This window comes from Anabas testudineus, chromosome 19 (genome assembly GCF_900324465.2).
Source record: "Anabas testudineus chromosome 19, fAnaTes1.2, whole genome shotgun sequence".
Taxonomy (NCBI): domain Eukaryota; kingdom Metazoa; phylum Chordata; class Actinopteri; order Anabantiformes; family Anabantidae; genus Anabas; species Anabas testudineus.
The window spans coordinates 18,612,458-18,635,717 of NC_046628.1; the positions used below are offsets into that span (position 1 = coordinate 18,612,458).

At 40.6% G+C, this 23,260-nt stretch overlaps 1 protein-coding gene across 1 annotated transcript in view; it reads right to left on the minus strand.

The window, feature by feature from the left end:
* The window catches only part of LOC113156024 (transcription elongation regulator 1-like protein), a 37,080-nt gene that overhangs the window by 8,978 nt on the left and 4,842 nt on the right, over nt 1-23,260 (minus strand). The window contains exons 5-6 of the mRNA XM_026350832.1: nt 13,856-14,005; nt 8,657-8,799 (exon numbers count right to left, since the gene is read on the minus strand). Coding sequence (XP_026206617.1) covers nt 8,657-8,799; nt 13,856-14,005 — 293 coding nt within the window. The remainder of the gene's footprint in view (nt 1-8,656; nt 8,800-13,855; nt 14,006-23,260) is intronic.

The window sequence follows — 23,260 nt, forward strand, 5'->3', positions numbered from 1 at the left end:
ATAGAGACAGTTTTACCACAGTTTCAATTTTTCCATTTTGTGAGAGGAAGTAGAGGTGGTGGAAGGGTACAAATACCTGGGAGTTCACCTGGACAATAGACTAGACTGGAACTGCAACACAGACGCTGTTTTACAGTAATGGGAAGAGCCAACTCTACTTCTTGAGAAAGCTTAAGTCCTTTAATGTGTGCAAAGATGTTGCAAATCTTTTACCAGTCTGTTGTAGCCAGTGCAATTTTCAACAAACAAACTAAACAAACTGATCAACGAGGCTGGCTCTATACCGGGGACTTCACTGGAACCCTTGGAGCAGGTTGTGCAGAGAAGGATGCTGAACAAACTGCTAAACATCATGGAGAACAGCTCACATCCTCTCCACAGCCTGCTGGTTAAACTGTGAAGCAGCTTTACCCAGATACTTCTCTGGCTCTGCTGTGATAAGGAAAGGTACAGGAGGTCATTCCTGCTAACAGCCATCACCCTGAAGTTTATAGTTGGACAGACATTACAAACTTTAATGTAATGTATATCATGCATTTCCTCATACAATTTATACAATTACACATCATGCATAATAGTTTTCCTTATTTTCTGAGAGATTTAAGGGCTGGGACACTGGACACAATTCCAATCCAAAAGAAGATATTAAGTCAGGTCAGTTTTAGAATGTAGACAGTCAGGACTCAGTTTAAACAATCCTGGTCCACAGTTCAGAGAATTGTCGGTGAGGATTCTCAGTCTTCCAGGTGAAGTTATCTGGAAGTTGAATCATGGCAGCTGGATGTCCTTTTGTTAGGTTGAAAACGTTTCGCTACTCATCCAAGTAGCTTTTTCAGTCTGAAGACAGTTGGTTATGGGCTACAAATTTATGCTCCAGGTTTGGTTTCACTCCACCCCTTGGCCTGAATAGGCTCTTTAGGTGAAACAAAGGATGGGGAGGATGTGAAGGATGCAAAGGACGTTCTGCTTGTAAAATATGGCACTATGAGGTCTTTAAGATAAGATGGAGCCTGAGTATGAAGGGATTTATTTGAATGAATTTTACAGGGAGCCAATGGAGAGAAGCTTACGTAGGAGAAATATGATCTCTCTTGCTAAGTCTAGTCAGAACTCTGGCTGCAGCATTTTGGATTAACTGGAGGCTATTGAGGAGGAGTTATTGGGACAAACTATTAATAATGAATTACAATACTGGAAGAAACAAATGCATGGACTTTTTTTTCAGCATCACTTTGGGACAGGATGCTCCTAATTTTAACAATGTTTCTCAGGTGGAAGAAGCAGCTCTAGAGATTTTTTTATGTATGAGGTAAAGGAGATATCCTGGTCAAAGATAACTCAGAGTTTTTTTTACAGTATTACTTGAGGCCAATACTAAGTCATCTACGGTAAGAGTATAATTAGACATAGTGTCTCTGAGATTTTTAGGCCCCAAAAAAAATAATCTGTCTTGTCTGGATTTAAGAGAAGGAAATTGGAGGACATCCAGGCCTTTATGTCTTTTACCTCACCTCATACATTATGTGACTGTGACCATACCTAACTGTTATCACTCCTCTTCTGATCTCCCCTCTCCACTTCTCTCTTTCTCTCTAACTCTCTCTTTCCCTCTCCTTCTCTCTCTTTCCTTCTTCCCGTCTCTCTGTTGAGCTACACGTCGTTTCACCGTCTGCCCTCTGGACCTGTCTGACTCGTCCTGGTGCCCCGCTTCTGGTTGGAGATCTCATCGCTTGGATGCCCCGTATGGCCTCTGTGGGATGCGTGTGGTGACTGGGATTGGTTCCACGCTACCATGAAGACGGTCCTGGCCTCGGCTGTTGTTGACAGCTGTTTCTCTGAGGTCTTGAATCAACGGCAGTCGCTCGATAGTCCAGGACTGGAATTTCCTACATGTCTCTTGCTCCTGAGTCTCCAATAACTAACTGGACTCCATATTAACTTAAAGACATCAACTGTTATACTGAACTGCCTGCCTTTTCCCCCATATGAGGATGGGTTCCCTGTTGAATCTGGTTCCTCTGAAGGTTCAGTCTGATTATTATGATTCATACACATTCACTGTTCATATAAAATCCCATAGTTTTTCTCCTTTGTTTACACCCGGCATCAACTGATCTTACTGAGGACGGCCAGAGTAAAACATCAAACTTTGCCTGGGACTTTAAACATCCCAGAGGAGATCAGAAAGAAGACAACGAGGGGATGAAGAGGAGGCAAAAAACAGCAAGGAGGAAATAAAGAGCGGAGAAGAGCAATGCACAGAGAAAAGATGAGAAGATTTAAGCCGCATCTCCCCTCTCTGATTATGGGCAATGTGAGATCACTAGACAATAAGATGGACGAACTGACAGCTCTGGTGAGAATGGAGTGTAGTTTGATGTGTTTTACAGAGACATGAGCTGTGCTGTGTTTTACAGCTGCATGATGGTATTCCAGACTCCAGCGTTAATATAGATGGTTTTAGTACCTTGCGCTGGGACAGGAGGCAAGAGGAGAGCGGTAAGGGAGGATGGGGGCTTGCCATTGTCATTAACAACAGGTGGTGCCATCCTGGTCATGTAACTGTGAAGAGAGAGTTTTCTCATTCCATATTAATCTCTGTTTACGTTCCCCCATCTGCTAACGCCACTTCTGCGTGTGACGTCATTCATTCGGTCACCTCCAGCCTGCAGACCAGACACCCTGACGCCGTCTTTATGATCTCTGGAGACTTTAATCACGCCACCCTCACCAAGGCACTTCCTACCTTTTATCCAGTTTGTGAGCTGTCCCACCAGGGGGGAGGGGACATTGGACCTGTTGTATGCTAATGTTAAGGATGCTTACAGCTCCATTGCCCTCCCCCCTCTGGGAAAGTCAGACCACAACCTGGTACATCTCCTCCCACAATACACACCTTTGGTACAGAGGCAGCCTGCCACCATTAAAACTATAAAGAGGTGGACAGAGGGGGCACACTTTAAATACACTAACATCTTATGTACCTAAATAACAACACTTGTTAAGTTTAGGAAATTTGCATAACCAGTTATTTTATCTTGTAAAACCATTTCTTTATTTGTTTAATTTGGTGTTTAGGTCAATAGAAATAATTTACATTGGGATAAATGTGTACACTGTAGTTTGGTTGTGATGTACTATGTACAAAGTGCTGTGAACAACCAGTGTTGTTTAATCCTGTTATTGTGATTGGAAAATGAAAGTGTCAACACGGTGGATTTGTAGGTGATTGGCTAATGGGCGGGAGTTAGAGAGGTCAGGGGGTCAGCTGGGAGAAAAGTGAACGAGAGACACGGAGACATTAAGAATGAAAAGTGCAGTTTTAACGGTGAATATTGTGCTTGTTACTCCTGTTGTTGTACCCGCTGCAGCCCTGTGGGCTGCACTACATTAAGCAGCCGTGTTTACCCCGGAAAGAGGAGGAGGCCGACGCTGTTTGATTAGCATGTCGGGCTAACAACCAGCTAGCGTGAGAAGAGACTCTTCCAGACTTCCCAGATAGCGCTCCAGGTGACCAGGAGAAAGCCTGGCAGCTCCTCTGGCAACGAGGGAGAAGGGCACGGTTCACCTCCCCGATGAACTGACTCTTGTTGCCCACTGCCGTTAGCTGTGAGCTAACCTACGGACTGCTGCTGGATCGTCCCGACAGCGTGGAGGTGCAGCGTTTGGACACGGACATTGACACTGGCTGTATGTGAGTACTCCAACTTTGACTCTGCAGCTAGAGTCAAAGGGCTTCAACGTTTTTGGCCACCACGTTCCCAGGCGTCGACCAGGCATGGAACAGGGGGTTAGTTGTTTTTTTACTTAATTTATGTGTTTTCTCTCTGGTCGCCGGCTGGTGTGTGTGTGTGTGGGCCCACAAAGTGAAGTTAAAGTGAGATGGTCAAACCTATTAACTTTTACTTTTTTAATACAGAGTTTTGTGTGAACACATATGATTAAAGGGTTGAACACAGTACCTGTATCAGTGTGTTATGTGGTACCTATCTGGGTTCATTTGGCTCAACAAAAGTACTTTTACTTATTTTTTTTATTCTTTCGGTTAATACATTTGGCTGTAATTCAGGGACATAGTTGTTTTATATGTTGAGAGAGAACGGTAGACCATTAATAAGGGGTGTGAGCAGAGTTTCCATTCTTTTGTTACTTAAACTTAAAGGGGTGTTCATGAATTAACTTGGAAGTAAAGTTTATAAGCTCAGGGAGCAAACCCTACTATTAGAGGGTATAGGAGGCTCTACACTGTACAGCCTGTGCAGTTATGCACGCCATGTCACATGCCAGACAAAATTTGGAATGTGCGGCTCTATAGGATAAAAATAATGTATCTGGAAGCTTTTGCATAGCTTTGTCCCAATTTCCTTTGTCATTATCCTGCAGTGATTTGTTGGTGGAGCAGCAGGCTGATATCTCCTTAAATGAGCTCTTTGCAGATGTCCACTCAGCAAGTGAGGTATAGGACAGTGCTTAGATTAATGTCTTTAGGATTCACAGTGGGTGACAAAACGTGTGCAGTACAGTTTGAGTTTTGTTGGTGATGCTTGTTATTAGTTCATTTAGTTGTCTAAACTCTGCAAGTCTGTGTTAAAAGAGGCTTATGATGAATCTACACATTCTGGTGTGAGGAAGACTTTTAAAATGTGTCCTTTGGCCTCATATGAAGAGGGATGTCTTAGCGCAAATTAAAACATGTCATAAATGTCAGCTGACAAACCTAATCGGACACCTTTTCAGCCGGCTCCTCAGCCACTCCTGCTATTAGTAATCCATGTGATAACTTTTTAATTCTTGACTGTATAGGACCTTTTACTTGCTCAAAGTCAGGTTCAAGTTACTTGTTTAATGTGATGTGTAAGAGCACTTTCTATCCAGCTGCATACCTGCTGTGCACAATAATCATCAGATGATCCGTGATGATTCGAGCACTTTCTCAGTAAATTTCCATATTTGGCATCCGAAAGTTCGGCCCAGGGTTCTGTTTTTTCTTGTTTTTCCAGATTGAGCACTGTTGTTTTGTCTGAACACTGACACTGAGCTTCACTTACTTTACATTTACAATTAAGTTATTTGGCAGACGCTTTTATCCAAAGTGACTTACAAGGTACAAAGCAAGCAAATATCTAAACAAACTTTTGTGTAAAGTGCTCTAGAAAGAGCAGTTTCAGTGTCATAGGGTATAGGTGCAAGATTATTTTTTAAGGTTTTAAGTGCAGAGAAAGATTCAAAAGAGTTCTGCTTTTGAGACTGAGGCAACTGAGCGTGCCGAGGTGGGTAAGTTCTTCCACCGTGGAACCATAGAGCTGAAAAGTTTTGCCTGGGAACTTTTGAGGTGAGGTGAGGGAACCACAAGACAGCAATTGCTTGTAGTGCGCAGTGAGCGAGATTGTAGACCTGGATGATGGAGTTCAGGTTGGCCACTTTGTAGGTAAGGGTCAGGGCTTTGAACCTGATGCAGCAGCTACAGGAAACCAGTGAGAGATCTGAACAGTGTTGTAACGTGTCCTTTTTGGCTGATCAAAAATGAGACCTGCTGCTGCATTTTTGATCCCCTGGTAGTACTATGTTTTTGCCTATGTGGCGCTGTGAGAAATTACAGCCAGCAGGCTCTGATATTCCACTAGAGCAGATGGAGCCTAGGACTTGCGCCACTTCCTCTCAGCCCTCCCTGAGCATGGTGCATTGTTCATGGATCTGGTCAGTGAGCGATGAATTAGGAGCTGATGTACGGGCAGGCCTTGAAGACAGAGGGCAGACACTTTCCAGACAAGTTGGGAGTGTGGTGCATAATCTGTCAGTGGCTGTGTCTGTGTCAAGAGAGAAAAAGGACTTGTGGTGGGGGTAGGGTAACAGAGACCAGGGAAGAAAACTGCTGTTGAGATCCCCCAAGATGAAGAGATACCATCATAAGGAAAGTGGGAGAGCAGCATGTCAAGCTCATTACAGAAGTTTCCCAACAAGCCCAGTGGTTGATAAATCACAATCACGTGGACATGTAATTGGTGCAGTAATCGTGATGGCATGATCTTCCAGTGACAAGAGACTGCTGAGGGGCTCTGTGGGAGAAAACTTCATGGTGTTGAGCAATCCTACCCCATCTTCCAGTTGTCATGGACGAGGAGTGTAAGAAAAGGTGAAATTAGTGGAGAGTGCAGCTGGGGTGGCTGTGTTTTGTGGAGTATTGCACAGTAGCGTGGCCCATAACCTTTTCTGAAAGAGGGATCGTCTTAAGGGCAGCTGTCATTGCTGACGGCCTCTCTCACTGCTGGATCGTCTTTCTCACCCTTGTTGGCGTCATGACTCATGGTTTCACTCCTGGTCTTCTGTGGGTGCCTTATCTCACTCTGGGTCACATGCCCCAAAAACCTAAAGTCACTCCTCTGTTCCTACTGCACACAGTAAATGAGGACTGGAAAGATGGCTTAAGTTCACCTTTTTATGAGGAAGCTGGTTAAGCAAATTTCTAAGCAAACGTAAGCAAAGCTACATAATATAAACCCCAAACAAAAGGAAACTGACTCAGCTTTGCCATGTCAATTTGCTGGTGCATGTTCTGCCACCATTCACAAAGACCACACGCATGCATTTACACTTAGTCATTTGACAGATGCATTTATCCAAAGCAACTTACAAGTGAGGTACAAGGCAAAGTAGGGTTAATGTAAGGAGGTCATGCCTAGGACCCCTATCTACTGTACGTAGGCCACAGCTGGGATTTGAGCTTTGGTCTCCCGCATTGTGGGTGGCCATCTTACCACTACTATATCCAGCTATGCATTGTGTGTAGCAGAGTCCTTAGTTAGAAGATGAACTAAATACACAAGATCAAATATTGTTGGAGGGTCATCTGAAGAACTCTGAAGCTCTGCATAATTTGGATTTGCATATCTCCTCCAGTCGCATCGCAAGGAACTGACAAAATTGATTCTCTAAGCTTTCTGTATGTTTGACAGGTAACATGCCACACTCTCTTAACTGGGCACAACATTAATGTTGGTCATACCAAAATCCAATAAAACAGAGGTCGAAAGTGTTTGGATGCAGAAGTGAAATGTATGTCATTGTTGAACCCAACTGGGCTTCCTCTTGCTTGCTGGTTCAAAAATCAGACAATACATCATGTTTCTGCTTTGTGTCTGGAGAGAGTTCTTCTTGGGTGGAAAAAAGTTATGTTTAGTCCCAGTGAATAAGACGCGACATCCCAGTGTCCTCAAAGACTACAGACCAGTGGCTCTGACCTCACATATTATATTGTTAGGCTTTTGAGAGGCTTATCCTGGTGTCCCTGCTACCTATGGTCAAACTCTCAGTTGACACCCTCGAGTTTGCCTATCAATCCAGTGGTTGATGCCATCATACATCTGCTTCATCACACCCACACCCATCTGGACAAGCCCCGGATTATGTTTTTGATTTCTCCAGTGCATTCAACACCATCTGAACTACACTGCTGGGAGAGAAATTAAAAAACATGCAGGTTGACACTCCTCTGATTTCATGAATCCTGGACTACCTCACCAACCGCCCCCAGAGGAGGTGAAGGTTGTATCAGAGTACAAATACTTGGGATTGTACTTGGACAACAAACTGGACTGGAAAAAGAACTGAACTACATTGTACAGGCTCAGAGCTGGATGTACATTCTGAGGAGACTCAGGTCTTTAACTCCAACACCATGCTGCTAGTCTGTGGTTCCAGTGTCATCTTCTATGCTGTGGTCTGCTGGAGCAGCAACATGAAGGTGTCAGACACTAACAGGCTGAACAAACTGATCAGGAGGGTTGGCTCCGTTCTGGGGGTGGAGCTGGACCCTCTATAAGTTATACCTGAGAGGAGGATGCTGTTCAAACTCCTCTCAATCCTAGACAAGCCCTCCCACCTACTACACATTGTGCTGCTGGACAGTAGGGTTAGTGTAAGGAGGTCATGCCTAGGACCCCTATCTACTGTACGTAGGCCACAGCTGGGATTTGAGCTTTGGTCTCCCGCATTGTGGGTGGCCATCTTACCACTACTATATCCAGCTATGCATTGTGTGTAGCAGAGCATTGTGCTGCTGGACAGAGCATGTTCAGCCAGAGACTAATCAACATCAAGTGCTCCACAGAGTGCCACAGGAGATCCTTTCTGCCCGAGACCATCAAACTGTGCAACTCATCTGACAACAACTGACAATCATCTAGATCATTATTAATGTCACATACTTTGTGTCATTCCAGCCTGGACTATTATTATTAACCTGGTTTCATCCATCTGACATATTCTGTGTACATACTGAGTTTTTGATATTGACGTTATTTTGATTTCATGTTGATGTGGCTCTTTTCTGGTTGCGGAACCTTTTCTTTCTGTTTGAGTTGAGAGCAACTGTCACAAGGCAAAACAATTTCCCTCTGGGATTAATAAACTTTTTGGAATCTTGAATAATGTTTAAAAGAATAGTGCAGTTGGTTAAAGCCGTATAGTGTAGTAGTAAGACCGCCACCCTTCATTCAGGAGACTACCTGCCTACCTCCAGTAGGGGTCCTTAAGCAAGACCTCCTTATGCTTACCCTGCCTTTGTTTTGTATTTTGTAAGTAGCTTTTGGATAAATTTGCCAAATGACTAAATGTAATGTAAGTCTGTATTTAGTTTTTGTATTTGAAAAGTGATTACCTGCAGGAGTGGAGACAGTCTTCTCTTCAGGCTGATGACTGGCTGCAGCCTTGTTCCTCTGCACTGCTGATTGGTTACAAATATAGGCCATGCCCCCTTGTTGATTGGCATGTGGATCACTGCCCGCTCATAGTAAGCTCCACCTATGCAAAGACATCATAATTTTATTGACTTATGCAACCTGCTTGGATCTGGTGTTTAAACTCCTGCTACTTGACTGACACTTGCTGTCTTGTCTTTCAGCAAGACATTAAGGCCAATGGCTGTGGGGCTGCCCAGATACCAGCAGCTCAGACTGGTTGTGATGGGCAGCACCCAGGAGTGAATCTGAAGAGAGGTAGCACTACCTGGATAAATTTACATCAGTTGTGTCCCTACTTTTACACCCGAGGGTTTCTCTTCTGATTAAAAAAAGAAACTGTTTGGGCTCTTCTTCTTCTCTGCTGACAAATTTAATCAGTGTCACATTAAAATGCAACACACACCACAGGCAGAGTGTGTGGATCTGCAGCATCTGCAGTTATGTCTGAAACACTTTAACCCTTCACTCTCTGCTAAAGAAACTTTGTTACACAGAGACTGCAGTTAAAATAGCACCAGCCAAAGTTTACTCGTGCTTAGACACACAGCAGGGACCAGGCAACATAAGGGATTGTCTGTGACAATGGCGACTAGGCAAATACAAACACCACCTTCAGTCAAGTAACAGATTCCACTTATGTTCATAGTGTCTTTATAGGTTTGTATCTACAACGTCTCCTCTAGTGTTGCTATAGTTTTAACCCTATAAAGTCCCCTATATAGGTCAATGTCCATATTGCCTCCTCTAATATCTGTATAATGTCTCCTATAGTTTCTCTATAGGCTTATGTCATAATGTCCCCTTTAGTGTCGCTATAGGTTTGTCTCTATAATGTCTCCTCTATTGTCGCTATAGGTTTGTCTCTATAAAGTCCCCTATATAGGTCAATGTCCATATTGCCTCCTCTAATATCTGTATAATGCCTCCTCTAGTGTCTCTGTATAGGTCTATGTCCATAATGTCCCCTTTAGTGTCGCTATAGGTTTGTCTCTATAATGTCTCCTCTATTGTCGCTATAGGTTTGTCTCTATAATGTCCCCTCTAATATCTGTATAATGTCTCCTATAGTTTCTCTATAGGCTTATGTCCATAATGCCTCCTCTAGTGTCTCTGTATAGGTCTGTGTCCATAATGTCTTCTATAGTGAATGTAGGTTTGTCTCTATAATGTCTCCTATAGTGTTTCTATCGGCCTAGTTCCATAATGTCTCCTTTAGTGTTGCTATAGGTTTGTCTCTATAATGTCTCCTGTCTATGTAGTGTCTCTATCAGTCTGTGTCTGTAATGTCTATGGTGTCTCTATACACGTGTCTAGACTGAAAGGCCACCTTATGACAAGTAATTTGCACGTTTGTTGTTACCATGACTACCACACTCACCAACCATGTACTGGAGCTGACTGAACTGCATTATGGGAAAAACGACGACTCCTTTTATTCTCACTTTGTCTGCTTCTCCTGCAGAGTTTACGTCTCTTGTTCATTTTCAGTTGGGATGAAAACAGACAATTAATCTGTATCTGAATGGAGATTAACTTTGTGTAGGTGTATGTGTGTGTAATCTATGTGTTTGTGTCTGTCGCTGCTTTGTTTGAAGTGTCTCAATCTAATTTTCTGATTTCCTTTCCTCCTCTTTTCTCCCTTTAAATCCATTTAATTTCTATATTTTTGCACCGTTTCATCATCCCCTTCCTCCAACTCTATTAAAGTAATTTCTAGATGAATCATTGTAAACCAACAAACCAACCAGTCACAGACTAGAGAGATTGTTGTGGAAACAGACATGTCCTCACCTCAGTGATGTGACAGTAAAACCTGAGGGGGGGTCACATGACTGTAACGGTCCAATGAGAGAGCACTGTGTGTTTTTTTTTTTTTTTTTTTTTTAAACAATAATTTTATAATCATATTTGGATTACTTCAGAATCTGAGTTTGATATAATTTATTAACCTTGTGTCACGTTTCTTGGAGCAGTTTGAAATGGCAGAGGAATATGGGACTGAGTTTAAAACTGTACCTGTCAAACAGCTGGATTCACAGGGCCAGAGCTGAAACTATATCTGATTTAATTATTATTGTGTCCAGAGGAGAACACTGTGTGGGTGATGTCATCACTGTTCATTGCACTACATTCCTCCACTGACTGTAAGTTTTTGTATTTTGGGTTATTTTGCATTTGTGTTGTTGTAGATCCTTTTCTTTCCTTTTGAACTGAGAGCAGTTGCAGCAAGTAAAGAAATCTCTCTCGTATTTAAAAAAAAGTATGTAATGTAAATGTAATACAGTGGCAAGAAAGTATGTGAACTTTTTGCGATTTTCTGCATTAATCTGTCATAAAACATGATCTGATCTTTATCATAGTTAAGAGTATTAACAAATATAATGTGCCTAAAAGAATAACACAAAACATGATCTTTCATGTCTTTATTAAGAACAACCGAAAAAGTGGAAAAAGTATATGAATCCTTGGAGCAATGTTGTTTTTATTAAGCAGCAGCTTCCTTCGTGGTGTCCTTCCATAGACATCCTGCTTGTTCAATGTTTTACCTACTGTAGACTCATGAATACAGATGTTAGCCAGTTCCAGTGATGCCTTCAGATATTTGCCTTTCACTCTGGGTTGTTTCTTTACCTCACCAATGAGTGTCTGTTGTGCTCTTGGTGTCATTTTAACTGGCCGCCCACTTCTTGGTAGAGTAGCCACAGTCCCAAAATGTCTCCGTTTGTAGATTGATTGTCTAACTGTAGACTGGTGAATTTCTAAAGTCTTTGACATCACTTTGTAACCCTTTCCAGCTTTATGTAAATCAACAATTCTTAAATGTATATACTCTGAAAGCCCTTTCTGTCGAGGCATTGCTCACGTAAGCCTATTTTTCTTGTGTGGAGCAAACTCAGAAAGTTTGAGTAGTTAGTCAAAGTAGCTCTAATCCACACCTTCAAAGTAATTTTCTTAATAAGAGTCCAATTAGCTTTTTTTGAGGTCATTATTCGAAGGGTTCAGACTAGCACTATCAGGGTTTTTATGGTTGTTCTCAATAAATACAATTTTTTTGTATTAGCATTTTAGGCACATTATATTTGTTAATACTCTTAACTTAAATGAAGATCAGATCATGTTTTATGAGAAATTAATGCAAAAAAACAGAAAATACTTTTTCTTGCTACTATAAATAAAATACAGTTACGGTAAATAATCAAAATTAAATCATAATAAATAAGATATTGTAAGTAGCAGCTGATAAAATAGGTTATAAAGTTCCTCCATTGACTGTTTGCTGCCAAAGAAGGGTCAACCAGTTATTAAGTCCAAAGGGTCACATACTTTTTTTGCCCTGCACTGTGAATATTTACATGTTATGTTCAATAAAAACATATAAACATATAATGTTTGTGTACTATTATTTTCAGCAGACTGTGTTTTTGTATTGTTGTGAGTTAGATGAAGATTGGAGCACATTTTATGACAAATTAATGAAGAAAACAATGAAATTCCAAAAGGTTCACAAAGTTTTTCTTGCCACTGTATGTTTACACTATATTGTATAATACAGTGTAAATGTATAATAGTAGTCGTCGTGTTTTTTCTTTCAGTGTCTTTTCGATTCTGTTTCTCAACTGAACACAAACTTCATGAATTTATTTAATGATTTAAAAATTTAAACAACAGCAGTTTTACCTTTTCATTCATGTTTTATTTAGATTTTCCTTTAATTTATTAATCAGCAGGAGAAATGTTTTCTGTTTGACAGCAGCGGTAAAATTATTTTCATCTGTTGTATTGTGTGTGTGTGTGTGTGTGTGTGTGTGTGTGTGTGTGTGTGTCTGTCTGCGTCTGTTTCTTCTTCTCTGCTTTTTGCCATTTTGCTCTGTCCTCTGGCTCCTGCGGCTGTTCTTCATATGTTTCATGTTCTCAAGTTATTTTCAGTAACGACACACTGAACTGCAGATTTGTCTCGCTGCTGCAGGAACTAAAGCAGCTGCAGCAGCATGAAATCACATCGAGCTGATTTTAATTGGGAAAGACTAAATATAAACAACTGAAATGAAGCATCTCAACAATAAAGGATCAGTCTGCAGCAAAACTACAAGTTTCATAGTCCACCATTAATATGGGTTTTGGCTTGTGATGAAATATATGGTCAAGCATCTTCATCAGTTAGCCCATCCTTGATCCAAGTCACTGGTTCAAATGATATCAACATACTTACCCCAGTTATTAAATGTGCTAAGCTATAAATACATCTGCTGCCTAAACCAGAGGCAGGACTAGCCTTGTAATAAAAATGGAGCCAAAACAGAACAATCTCTGTGTGGACAGAGGTGTAAAGAGTCCTAAATTATTGTGTTCAATGAAAGTACTGTTATTATATTGAAACTGTAAAAGTAAAATGAAATTACTTGTTTAAAAATCGACTCAAATAAACTAAAATGTAACTTTAACTTAAAATTTACTGTGAGTAAATGTTACTACACACCCACATACATACCAACCGAGCTATGCCCCTGTAGCCCTGTTGCCTGCCTCACACACACTCAACCACTCACCCAGCATATCAAGCAGCCAGTTTGCCAGGTACAGCCAGGTCTGTGCGCATGTACCCATCTCCCCACTTCACGTCATCGAAGCTTCAGATTGAAGCTTAATTTATTCCTTCTTTTCTTTATGTTTAAATTTAGCCTCAGCTGTGCGTTTAGTGTGTCAATTGGTTCCCTCTTTACCGCCATATTTACCACCTGACATAGAACAAGCAAATCACTGTATTGGCAGTGCATCATATAATTATGTGCATTTACTAGCACATAAATATTCTAAAACAGAGATGATTTGAATGGTTACAAAAAAAATATTTAAATTAAGTAAAAATAAAACTACAGTTGAAATCTTGAGTACGAGTACACAACTCTACTTTGTTACAGTAACGAGTAAATACTGTATAGTTTACTTCCATCTTTGTGAATGAATTGGTAGCACATCCTCTGTTTGAACCAGAATCAACAAATACATCCATATAAGTAAGAGTACCAATAAAATCAGAACCTGTACTGTCCCTAGGATCAGTTACTAGTCATAAAACCTAAATCCGTGATTGATTCTATGCCAGATCCAGACATCACCTGAAGAGAGTATCCATGGTTCAGCTGTTGGAGAAGCAGTGAGGAGAGGCAGGTGGAGAGGAGAGACAGTGGAGAGGTGCAGCAGAGGGGAGGAGGGAGAGTCTTGAGTCTCAGATGTTCTGGACTTTGCAGCGTCTCTTGGAACATAACCTGAACACAAAGAAACATGTTGGTTTTTCATCAGGGCCTCTGTTACACTTTTAACAGCTGTGTGACAACTTAATACAATCACAAGAAAAAAGTAATGACACTAGTTACAATTTCCTGCTTTTCTGCATATATGGTCATGAATGTGACCCGATCTTTCACCAAAGGCACAACATAGCAACATCAACATATCAACATCAACACAAAATTTTTAACACAATAAAACACTGTCATGATGTTTTATGTCTTTATTAAACACTCCTATTAAACACAGAGTTATAGTGGAATAAGTAATGGTAACATTAGCCTGGTGTCACTGCTAAATATCGACTGGAGTCCAATCGGTGAAATAATGATAGAGGGGTGGTTTAGAGCTATGTTGACTTGACTACCTTGACACTACGTCACTAAGAGTACTCAAGTACTATTAATGGTATTAATCCATTGTGGCCTTTTGGTAGCGTAATCACTGTAGTATAAATTCAAGTCATACCAGCTATACCAACCAAGTATGACAGTAAGAAACACTTTATGCAAAGATAGCTTCTATAATTTCTCAGGAAAGGGGCAACCGAATAAAATCCATGTTTGGTTTCAGTCATTGTGTCCTGGGTGCACAGAAACCAGATTCAGCAGATTATATTGGGGATATAACGCACACGCATATGTGCACATCCCCTCTTAGATCGAATGAATTAAAGATATGGTTTATTTTTATTCAATTCAATTCAATTCAATTCAATTTTATTTGTATAGCGCCAATTTACAACAGAAGTTATCTCAAGGCACTTTACAGTGTAAGGTTTAAGACCTTACAGAAAATATTTATACAAAAAATTATAGAGAAAACCCAACAATCCCATTTGAGCAAGCTTTAGGCAACAGTGGAGAGGAAAAACTCCCTTTAGAGGAAGAAACCTCCAGCAGAACCAGGCTCATAGTGGGCGGCCATCTGCCTTGACCGGTTGGGGTGAGTGGAAAGAGAAGAGAGAAAAGAACAGCAGGCAATAAAGACAACAACAAGCATCAAGAACATTGGGCAGATGAACTGGATTCTGGAGATGTACAGCTCCAGGCCGAGGATACCTGCAGAAAAGTACAGAGAGAGGGAGACAGAGAGGAGGAAACACAACTAAAAGAGAGAGAAGACACAAAGTTAATGACATGCAATGGTGGCATTTGCATTGATACAGGAGAAAGGAGAGAGGAGAGGAGCTCAGTTTATCAGTAGAGGTCCCCCAGCAGAATAACCTATATCAGCATAACTAAGAGATGGTTCAGAGTCACCTGATCCATCTCTAACTATAAGCTTTATAAAAAAGGAAAGTTTTAAGTCTAGTCTTAAATGTAGAGACGGTGTCTGCCTCCCGAACCTGAACTGGGAGCTGGTTCCACAGGAGAGGGGCTTGGTAGCTAAAGGCTCTGCCTCCCATTCTACATTTGGAAACTCTAGGAACCACAAGTAAACCTGCAGTCTGAGAACGGAGAGTTCTGCTTGGAAGATAAGGAACTATGAGGTCTTTAAGATAAGATGGAGCCTGATTATTAAGGGATTTATAAGTTAGGAGAAGAATTTTAAATTCAATTCTGGATTTAACAGGGAGCCAATGGAGAGAAGCTAACGTTGGAGAAATATGATCTCTCTTGCTAATTCCAGTCAGAACTCTGGCTGCAGCATTTTGGATTAACTGGAGGCTCTTTAATGAGTTATTGGGACATCCTATTAATAATGAATTACAATAGTCCAGTCTGGAAGTAACAGTAGCATGGACTAGTTTTTCAGCATCACTTTGGGACAGGATGCTCCTAATTTTAGCAATGTTTCTTAGGTGAAAAAAGGCAGTTCTAGAGATTTCTTTTATGTATGAAGTGAAGGAGATATCCTGATCAAAGATAACTCCGAGGTTTCTTACAGTATTACTTGAGGCCAGAACTAAGTCATCAATGGTGAGAATGTGTTTAGACATAGAGTCTCTGAGATTTTTAGGCCCAAACAGTATAACCTCTGTCTTGTCCGGATTTAGGAGAAGGAAATTGGAGGTCATCCAGGCCTTTATGTCTTTTAAGCATTCCTGAAGTTTGACTAATTGATTAGTTTCTCCTGGTTTCATAGATAAGTATAGCTGGGTATCATCTGCATAACAATGGAAATTTATAGAGTGTTTCCTAATAATATTGCCTAAAGGGGACATATATAACGTGAAAAGAATCGGTCCAAGCACAGATCCCTGTGGAACTCCATAGCTGACTTTGCTGTGCATGGAAGACTCATCATTAACGTGTACAAACTGAAATCTGTCCGATAGATACGATTTAAACCACTCTAGTGCTGTTCCTTTGATTCCAATGACATGTTCCAGTCTGTGTAATAAAATGTAGTGATCTATAGTGTCGAATGCAGCACTAAGATCTAACAAGATGAGTATAGAGAGTAGACCATTGTCTGATGCTAATAGAAGATCATTAGTGACCTTTACCAGTGCTGTTTCTGTACTATGATGTACTCTAAATCCTGACTGGAAATCTTCATACAAGTTATTGCTACGTAGGTGGTCGTACAATTGCTTAGAAACTATCTTTTCAAGGATTTTAGAGATAAAGGGCAGATTGGATATTGGTCTATAATTCGCTAAGACCCCTGAGTCCAGAGTAGGCTTTTTGAGTAGGGGCTTGACTACAGCAACCTTAAAAGCCTGTGGTACGTAGCCTATTTGTAAAGACAGATTGATCTGATCTAATATGGACGTGCTGATCAAAGGTAAGACATCCTTGAGGAGTCTAGTCGGGATGGAATCTAAGAGACATGTTGATGGTTTAGAGGAATTAATTACTGAAATTAATTCAGAATGATCTACAGGGAGGAAGCAGTCTAAGTACGAGTGTGGATCTAGAGTTGTTGTACAATCCATGCTATATGCAGGGATGATCTGATCAATTTTTTCTCTAATAGTTATGATTTTATTTGTAAAGAAATTCATGAAGTCATTGCTGCTGAGAGTTGAGGGAATACTAGGGTCAACCGAGCTATGACTCTTTGTCAGCCTGGCTACAGTGCTGAAAAGAAACCTAGGGTTGTTCTTATTTGCCTCTATTAATGAGGAGTAATATGAAGTTCTAGCTTTACGCAGGGCTTTTTTATATATTATTAAACTATCTTTCCAGGCTAGGCAATATTCATCTAAATTGGTGGAACGCCACCTCCTTTCCAGCTTATGTGATTTCTGCTTTAAGCTACGGATTTGTGAATTGTACCATGGAACTAACTTCCTCTGACTCACTAGTTTCTTTTTCAGAGGAGCAACTGTATCAAGTATTGTTCCAAGTGAAGCACCAGTACTATTAACAAGATGGTCCAATTGTGCTGGAGTAACATTGAAATAACTGCCTTCCTCTGTGTTGGTACATGGCTCTGAAATAAAAGATGGAATCAGTTCCTTAAATTTGTCAACAGCATTTTCACATAAACATCTACTGTAGTGAATCTTATCTGTAGGTTTAGTAAAGTCTGGTACTGTAAATTCAAATGTAATTAAGAAATGGTCATATAAAAGAGGGTTTTGGGGAAAAACTATTAACTGATCAACTTCCACACCGTATGTCAGAATAAGATCAAGGGTGTGATTAAAACAGTGAGTGGGTTTATTTACATTTTGGGTAAAACCAATGGAGTCTAATAGTGAATTAAATGCAGTGTTGAGGCAGTTATCATCAACATCTACATGGATATTAAAGTCACCCACTATAATGACTTTATCTGCACTAAGAACTAAATCAGATAGAAACTCTGAGAATTCAGTTAAAAACTCAGAGTAAGGGACAGGAGGACGGTACACAATAACAAACAGGACTGGTTTTTGATTTTTCCAGATAGGATCAGAGAGGCTAAGAGTGAGGCTCTCAAATGAATTAAAACTATGTTTAGGTCTGGGGTTGATTAACAAACTTGAGTGGAAGATTGCTGCTACTCCTCCACCCCGACCTGTGCTTCTAGGAACATGATAATTAACATGACTTGAGGGGGTCGACTCATTCAGAGAGACATATTCATCCTGCTGCAGCCAGGTTTCAGTAAGACAGAATAAGTCTATTTGATGGTCAATTATCAAATCATTTACTAACAGGGATTTAGACGAGAGAGATCTGATATTTAAAAGTCCACATTTGATTGTTTTCTTGTTATTTTGTTCTAAGAGAGGAGTCGTCTTTATTTTTATTAGGTTTTTATGAATTACTCCTCTTGTGTTAGTTTTAGATATAAATAATTTAGGTACTCGGGGAGCAGACACTGTCTCTATGGGGTTATGGTAGTTTTTGGGGGGTGACGGCTGTAAGGAAGCTGCAGAGAGGTGTGTAAGACTACGTCTCTGCGTCCTGGGCTCCACTCTGACATGTCAGGGTTTAGGTCGTCTAATAAACTCTGCCATATTCCTAGAGAGTTGAGACGCACCATCTAAAGTGGGATGGATGCCGTCTCTTCTAATCAGCCCAGGTTTTCTCCAAAACGTTTTCCAATTGTCTATGTAGCCCACGTTGTTAGCGGGACACCACTTAGACAGACAGCGGTTGAATGACGTCATGCGGCTAAACATGTCGTCACTGGTAGATTGGGAAGGGGCCCAGAGAAAACTACGGAGTCCGACATCGTCTTAGCAAAGTTACACACCGATTCAACGTTAATTTTAGTGACTTCCGATTGGCGTAATCGGGCGTCATTAACTCCTGTGTGAATTATTATCTTACTATATTTACGTTTATCCTTACACAGGAGTTTTAAATAGGATTCGACGTCGCCCGCTCTGGCCCCAGGAATACACTTGACTATGGCCGCTGGAGTCTCTAACTTCACGTTTCTGACTATGGAGCTGCCAATAACCAGAGTGGGTTTCTCAGCAGGTGAGTTGCTGAGTGGGGAAAACCGGTTAGAAACGTGAACCTGGTCGTGGTGAACCTTGGGCGAGTGTCTAGGGTTATGCTTCCTACGAACCGTCACCCAGCCGGCCTGACTTCCCGGCTGCTCGGGAACTGCCGGGGGACAGCTAACAGGAGCTACGCTAGCTGGCTCCACACCGGCTACCGGGACCTGGCTAGCTGGCTTATTTTCCACGGTGCGGAGCCGAGTCTCCAAATCAGTCAGCCTCGCCTCCAAAGCTGCAAATAAACTACATTTATTACAAATTCCCTTCTCACTAAAGGAGGCAGAGGAAAAACTAAACATGTGACAAACCGAGCAAGAGAGAGCAGGAGAAGAAGAGGGAGAAGAAGAAGAGGGAGAAGCAGCCATGGCTAACAGAGTTAAGCTAGCAGACCTCACAACACAAGAAAACAAGAGTAATAAGTATTATGAATGGTCCTTAAGCAACACAGGTGTATGTTATAACTCTTACGCCAGTAGTGCTTTTCACTAACACTATAATTTAGCTTAAAGTGTGTTAAATTTAGCAAAACAAACAGAGCAACTGAAAAGCGAGTCAGCGTCAGCGTCGACAACAGGAAGAGATACGATACGCCTACCGTAGGAGGAGCAGCCAATCAGCAACCACTGTCCACACCATTGTTTATGAGAGATGCAGGCGAAACCCCGACATAGTTGTGTGTTGGTTTTCAGGTTAAGGCCTCCTCAACAATTAGCTGATTCACATAGGACTTCCAAAAGTCAGAGTCAGAGTGAAGAATGAGTTCTCACATTTTGCATGCGCCAGATGTTAAGCTGTGGTGTTGTAAATAATAAAAGTGTCAAATGCTCAGCCTGTGGTTGAGAAGACACATAACGTTGTACATCATAGCTCAACAAACAACTCCAATATTGGATAATTAGACAGACAACATGTTTATTTTTGTTTTCATACTCGCCTTTTATTATTCCAAATAAGTGTTATCCACACATTTTGGACGCATTCTTACTTATTTCCTTTGTATCATTAATCTTCAAAAAATGATTTTGGGCTGCTTTGCTGCCTGTGGACCTGGACAGTTTGCTATCATGAAGAGGGAAATAAATTCCCAGGAATTAAGGTGTCCTACAGGATAATGTCAGGGTGTCAGAGGCACAAACTTCACTCTTTGGTGTAGCCCAGTCAGACCAGGCCTCAATCCAATAGAGATGTTAGGCATGTTCAATAAAGACATGAAAGATCGTGTCTTTGTGTTTTATCAGATTAGAAGTATTGTGTGTGTTGATATTTGTGACTTTGTTGAACACCAGGTCACATTCCATGATGAGTTTATGCAGGAAAAATTCCACCAAGAAAAAAATAAATTAATCAGACAGACCAAACAGTGCCATTACCTTTTCTTGTGACTGTAGATGTGCTTTAGCTAACTGAACTTGATGCAAAACTTTACTTATCTGCAAATTCAGTCATGGCAACTTGACCTCCTTGTTAGGTCAAAATGTTTTACTGTTCATCAAAGTAAAACTCAGTCTGATAAAGCTACTTGGATGAGTAGTAAAACATTTTGATCCGTCAAGAAGTGCAGCTTCCATTACTGAACTTCCAGATAACTTCACGTGGATGACTGAGTAGCCCTCATAGAAAAAACTTTGATCATTTGCATTTTGTATTCTCAGAGAGAAAATGGATCAGATTCAAAGATGTATCCCCCATGACCAGCCTCAGAACTAAGTTTCTATGCTTGGCTCCACTACTGTTCACGTCACTAAATCATTTTACCTTCACATTCTGACTGCGACAACGCTTCAGGCTGTTTTTTTATTATTATGAAAAGTTTTTCCCAAATGTCTGATACTGCTTCAAGGGTCAGGGTAAGGAAAGTTAAAAAGAAATACATAAAAATAAGGTCATAACATAAACAAAACAGCTCCACATAGATTTTATTTATAGGGAAGAAGTTGCACAAATCACTGTTTCTGTTAATGTGTGTTAGTGTGAGTGTGATAGCTCTGATAGCAGTTTATACCACCTCCACGTTTGTGCTCCTTTCAGGAAATACTGACCTACATCTGTTCACAGCAGCAGAATCACGGTGACAATAGAATATCTGTGTAAAAATCATGAAAATCACAGGATGCTTTGCTCTCATCAATTAATTTATATAAGATCAAGGCATACATGTTATATATATATTATATATAACTATATCTCACACTATATTTACTCAGTGTCATCTTAGAGTGTACTTTTAGATGCACTCAAACTATACTTTGTACATCATGCTGCACTGTTAGCATTCACATTGTATTAACGCTGTACTATATCAGTAATCAAACTGTATTATAATAGTATTCACGCTGTACTTAACTCAGGTCAGATGCTATAATCAGGCTTCTCATGCACATTATACAACAGAGCAGGCGGTTTACACCTATAAAATCAGTGCTTTGAAGACAAAAATAGAGCCTGTTTGCAGTATTACAGCATGATGTCATTTAAGTTTACAGTTTGTTTACTTGAACAAAAAGTCAAACATTATTTGCTTGAGAAAGCTGAAGTTGGTTGATTTGATGTGACATTTCTGAGCATTCCCAGAATGATTTTCTGAGTAGATTGGCAGTGAATGGTCAGGTTAGAGGCATTCTCGTTTGTAGAATCACTTTCTTACATTCAGTTGTTGGTTACATTTATTTCATGTGAGATTCAGATTCATGGGGGAACTGATTAACTTAGCTTATTTACGCAGCTCTAAACACTGAAACTAAGGCAAAAGCTTTAGAGTTGAACAGCAACTGTGAACGCACATTTGCACAGACCACACAGAGTAATGAAAGCAGAGTGCCAGTCAGCGATCAGTTTCTAAACACCCACTCGTTTGTGTGTCCCCAAATACTGCCAAGAACATATATTCACACAGAAACAAGCACAGCCCTTTTAAGTGCACACATGGACTCCTGACAGTCTTTTGTCGTTTCATAGACAACTCGCAGCTTGCTATTGTCTTTGTTTCCATTGATATCTAACTTGTAGATGGGATTATTGCATTTGACATAAATGGCGTCCACTCATTCTTTGTCAAGAGTGAAACTCCATCCATTCATTTCCTGCAGTTATGCATGGTTGTGCTGTGATGGCAGGTTAATAAAGCTAGTCCAGATGTCTGTTATCCTAGGCTCATTTTCCAGTCCGTCCTGGAACATCTCAAGCTATATATTAGATATATAATTTTTATTAGACCATCACTGGTAAAGCCAAGAGCTTTCTCACAGATAGAAGTGCCCAGAAATTTCCAGTGGAAAACATTTTGGAGCATCCTAATAAGGTACCTGAACCATCTCATCTGGTTCCCTTTGATGTGAAGTGACACTTCTCTGAGCTCACTATCAATGCTACAGCTTACCTGACTTTGCTCTCAGCTGCTTCAAGTTGTGCTGCAAACCATGCCAGTGATGCCTCTGCTTTTGTCTAGTGCTGCTTAAGGGGACTTGTTGGGCTTTCTACATATTTCTGTTGTGACGTCTTAACCCTACCATGTAAAATGCTTTAACCTGATATTTATCTTGATTTGGGACTATATTCATGGAATGAATTTAATTGAATTAAATTACTGAATTCTACAGGGTTCTGTGCCTAGACCAAATATTTTCACGACCTCCTCAGGGAGTATTACAAAACTTCCATTCCAAATTTCCATTCCTATGCACGACACCCAGCAATATTTATCTATGAAACAAGATGAAACTAATCAATAATCAAACTTCAAGCTGCTTAAAAGACATAAAGGCCTGGATGTTCTCTAATTTTCTACTTCTAAATTCAGACAAGACAGAGGTTATTTATATTAAAAACCTCATAGTGCTAGTGGGAAAAAGTCTGTCAACCACTTAACCCTTTTGAGTTTGCTACACACAAAAAGAATAATCTTATGTGAGCCATGCTTCGCCAAAAGGAGCTTTCAGAGGCTCTACGATCACAAACCTTTGATTTACATAAAGCTGTAAAGGGTTACAAAGTAATCTCAAAGACTTTAGAGTTATGCAATCCATCTACAAATAGAGACACTTTGGGACTGTGGTTACTCTACTAAGAAGTGGGCGGCCAGTCAAAATGTCCCCAAAAGCATAACAGACACTCATCAGTGAGGTAAAGAAACAACCTTGAGTGACAGCCAAAGATTTGAAGGCATCATTGGAACTGGATAACATCTGAGTTTATGAGTCTACAATATGTAAAACATTGAACATGTCGGCTATCTATGGCAGGACGCAGCAAAGGAGGTTGCTGCTTAATAAAAAGAACAATGCTGAGTACCTGGAATATCTGATGTTGGTGGTCTGATGAGACTAAGATTGAAATGTTTGGGGAA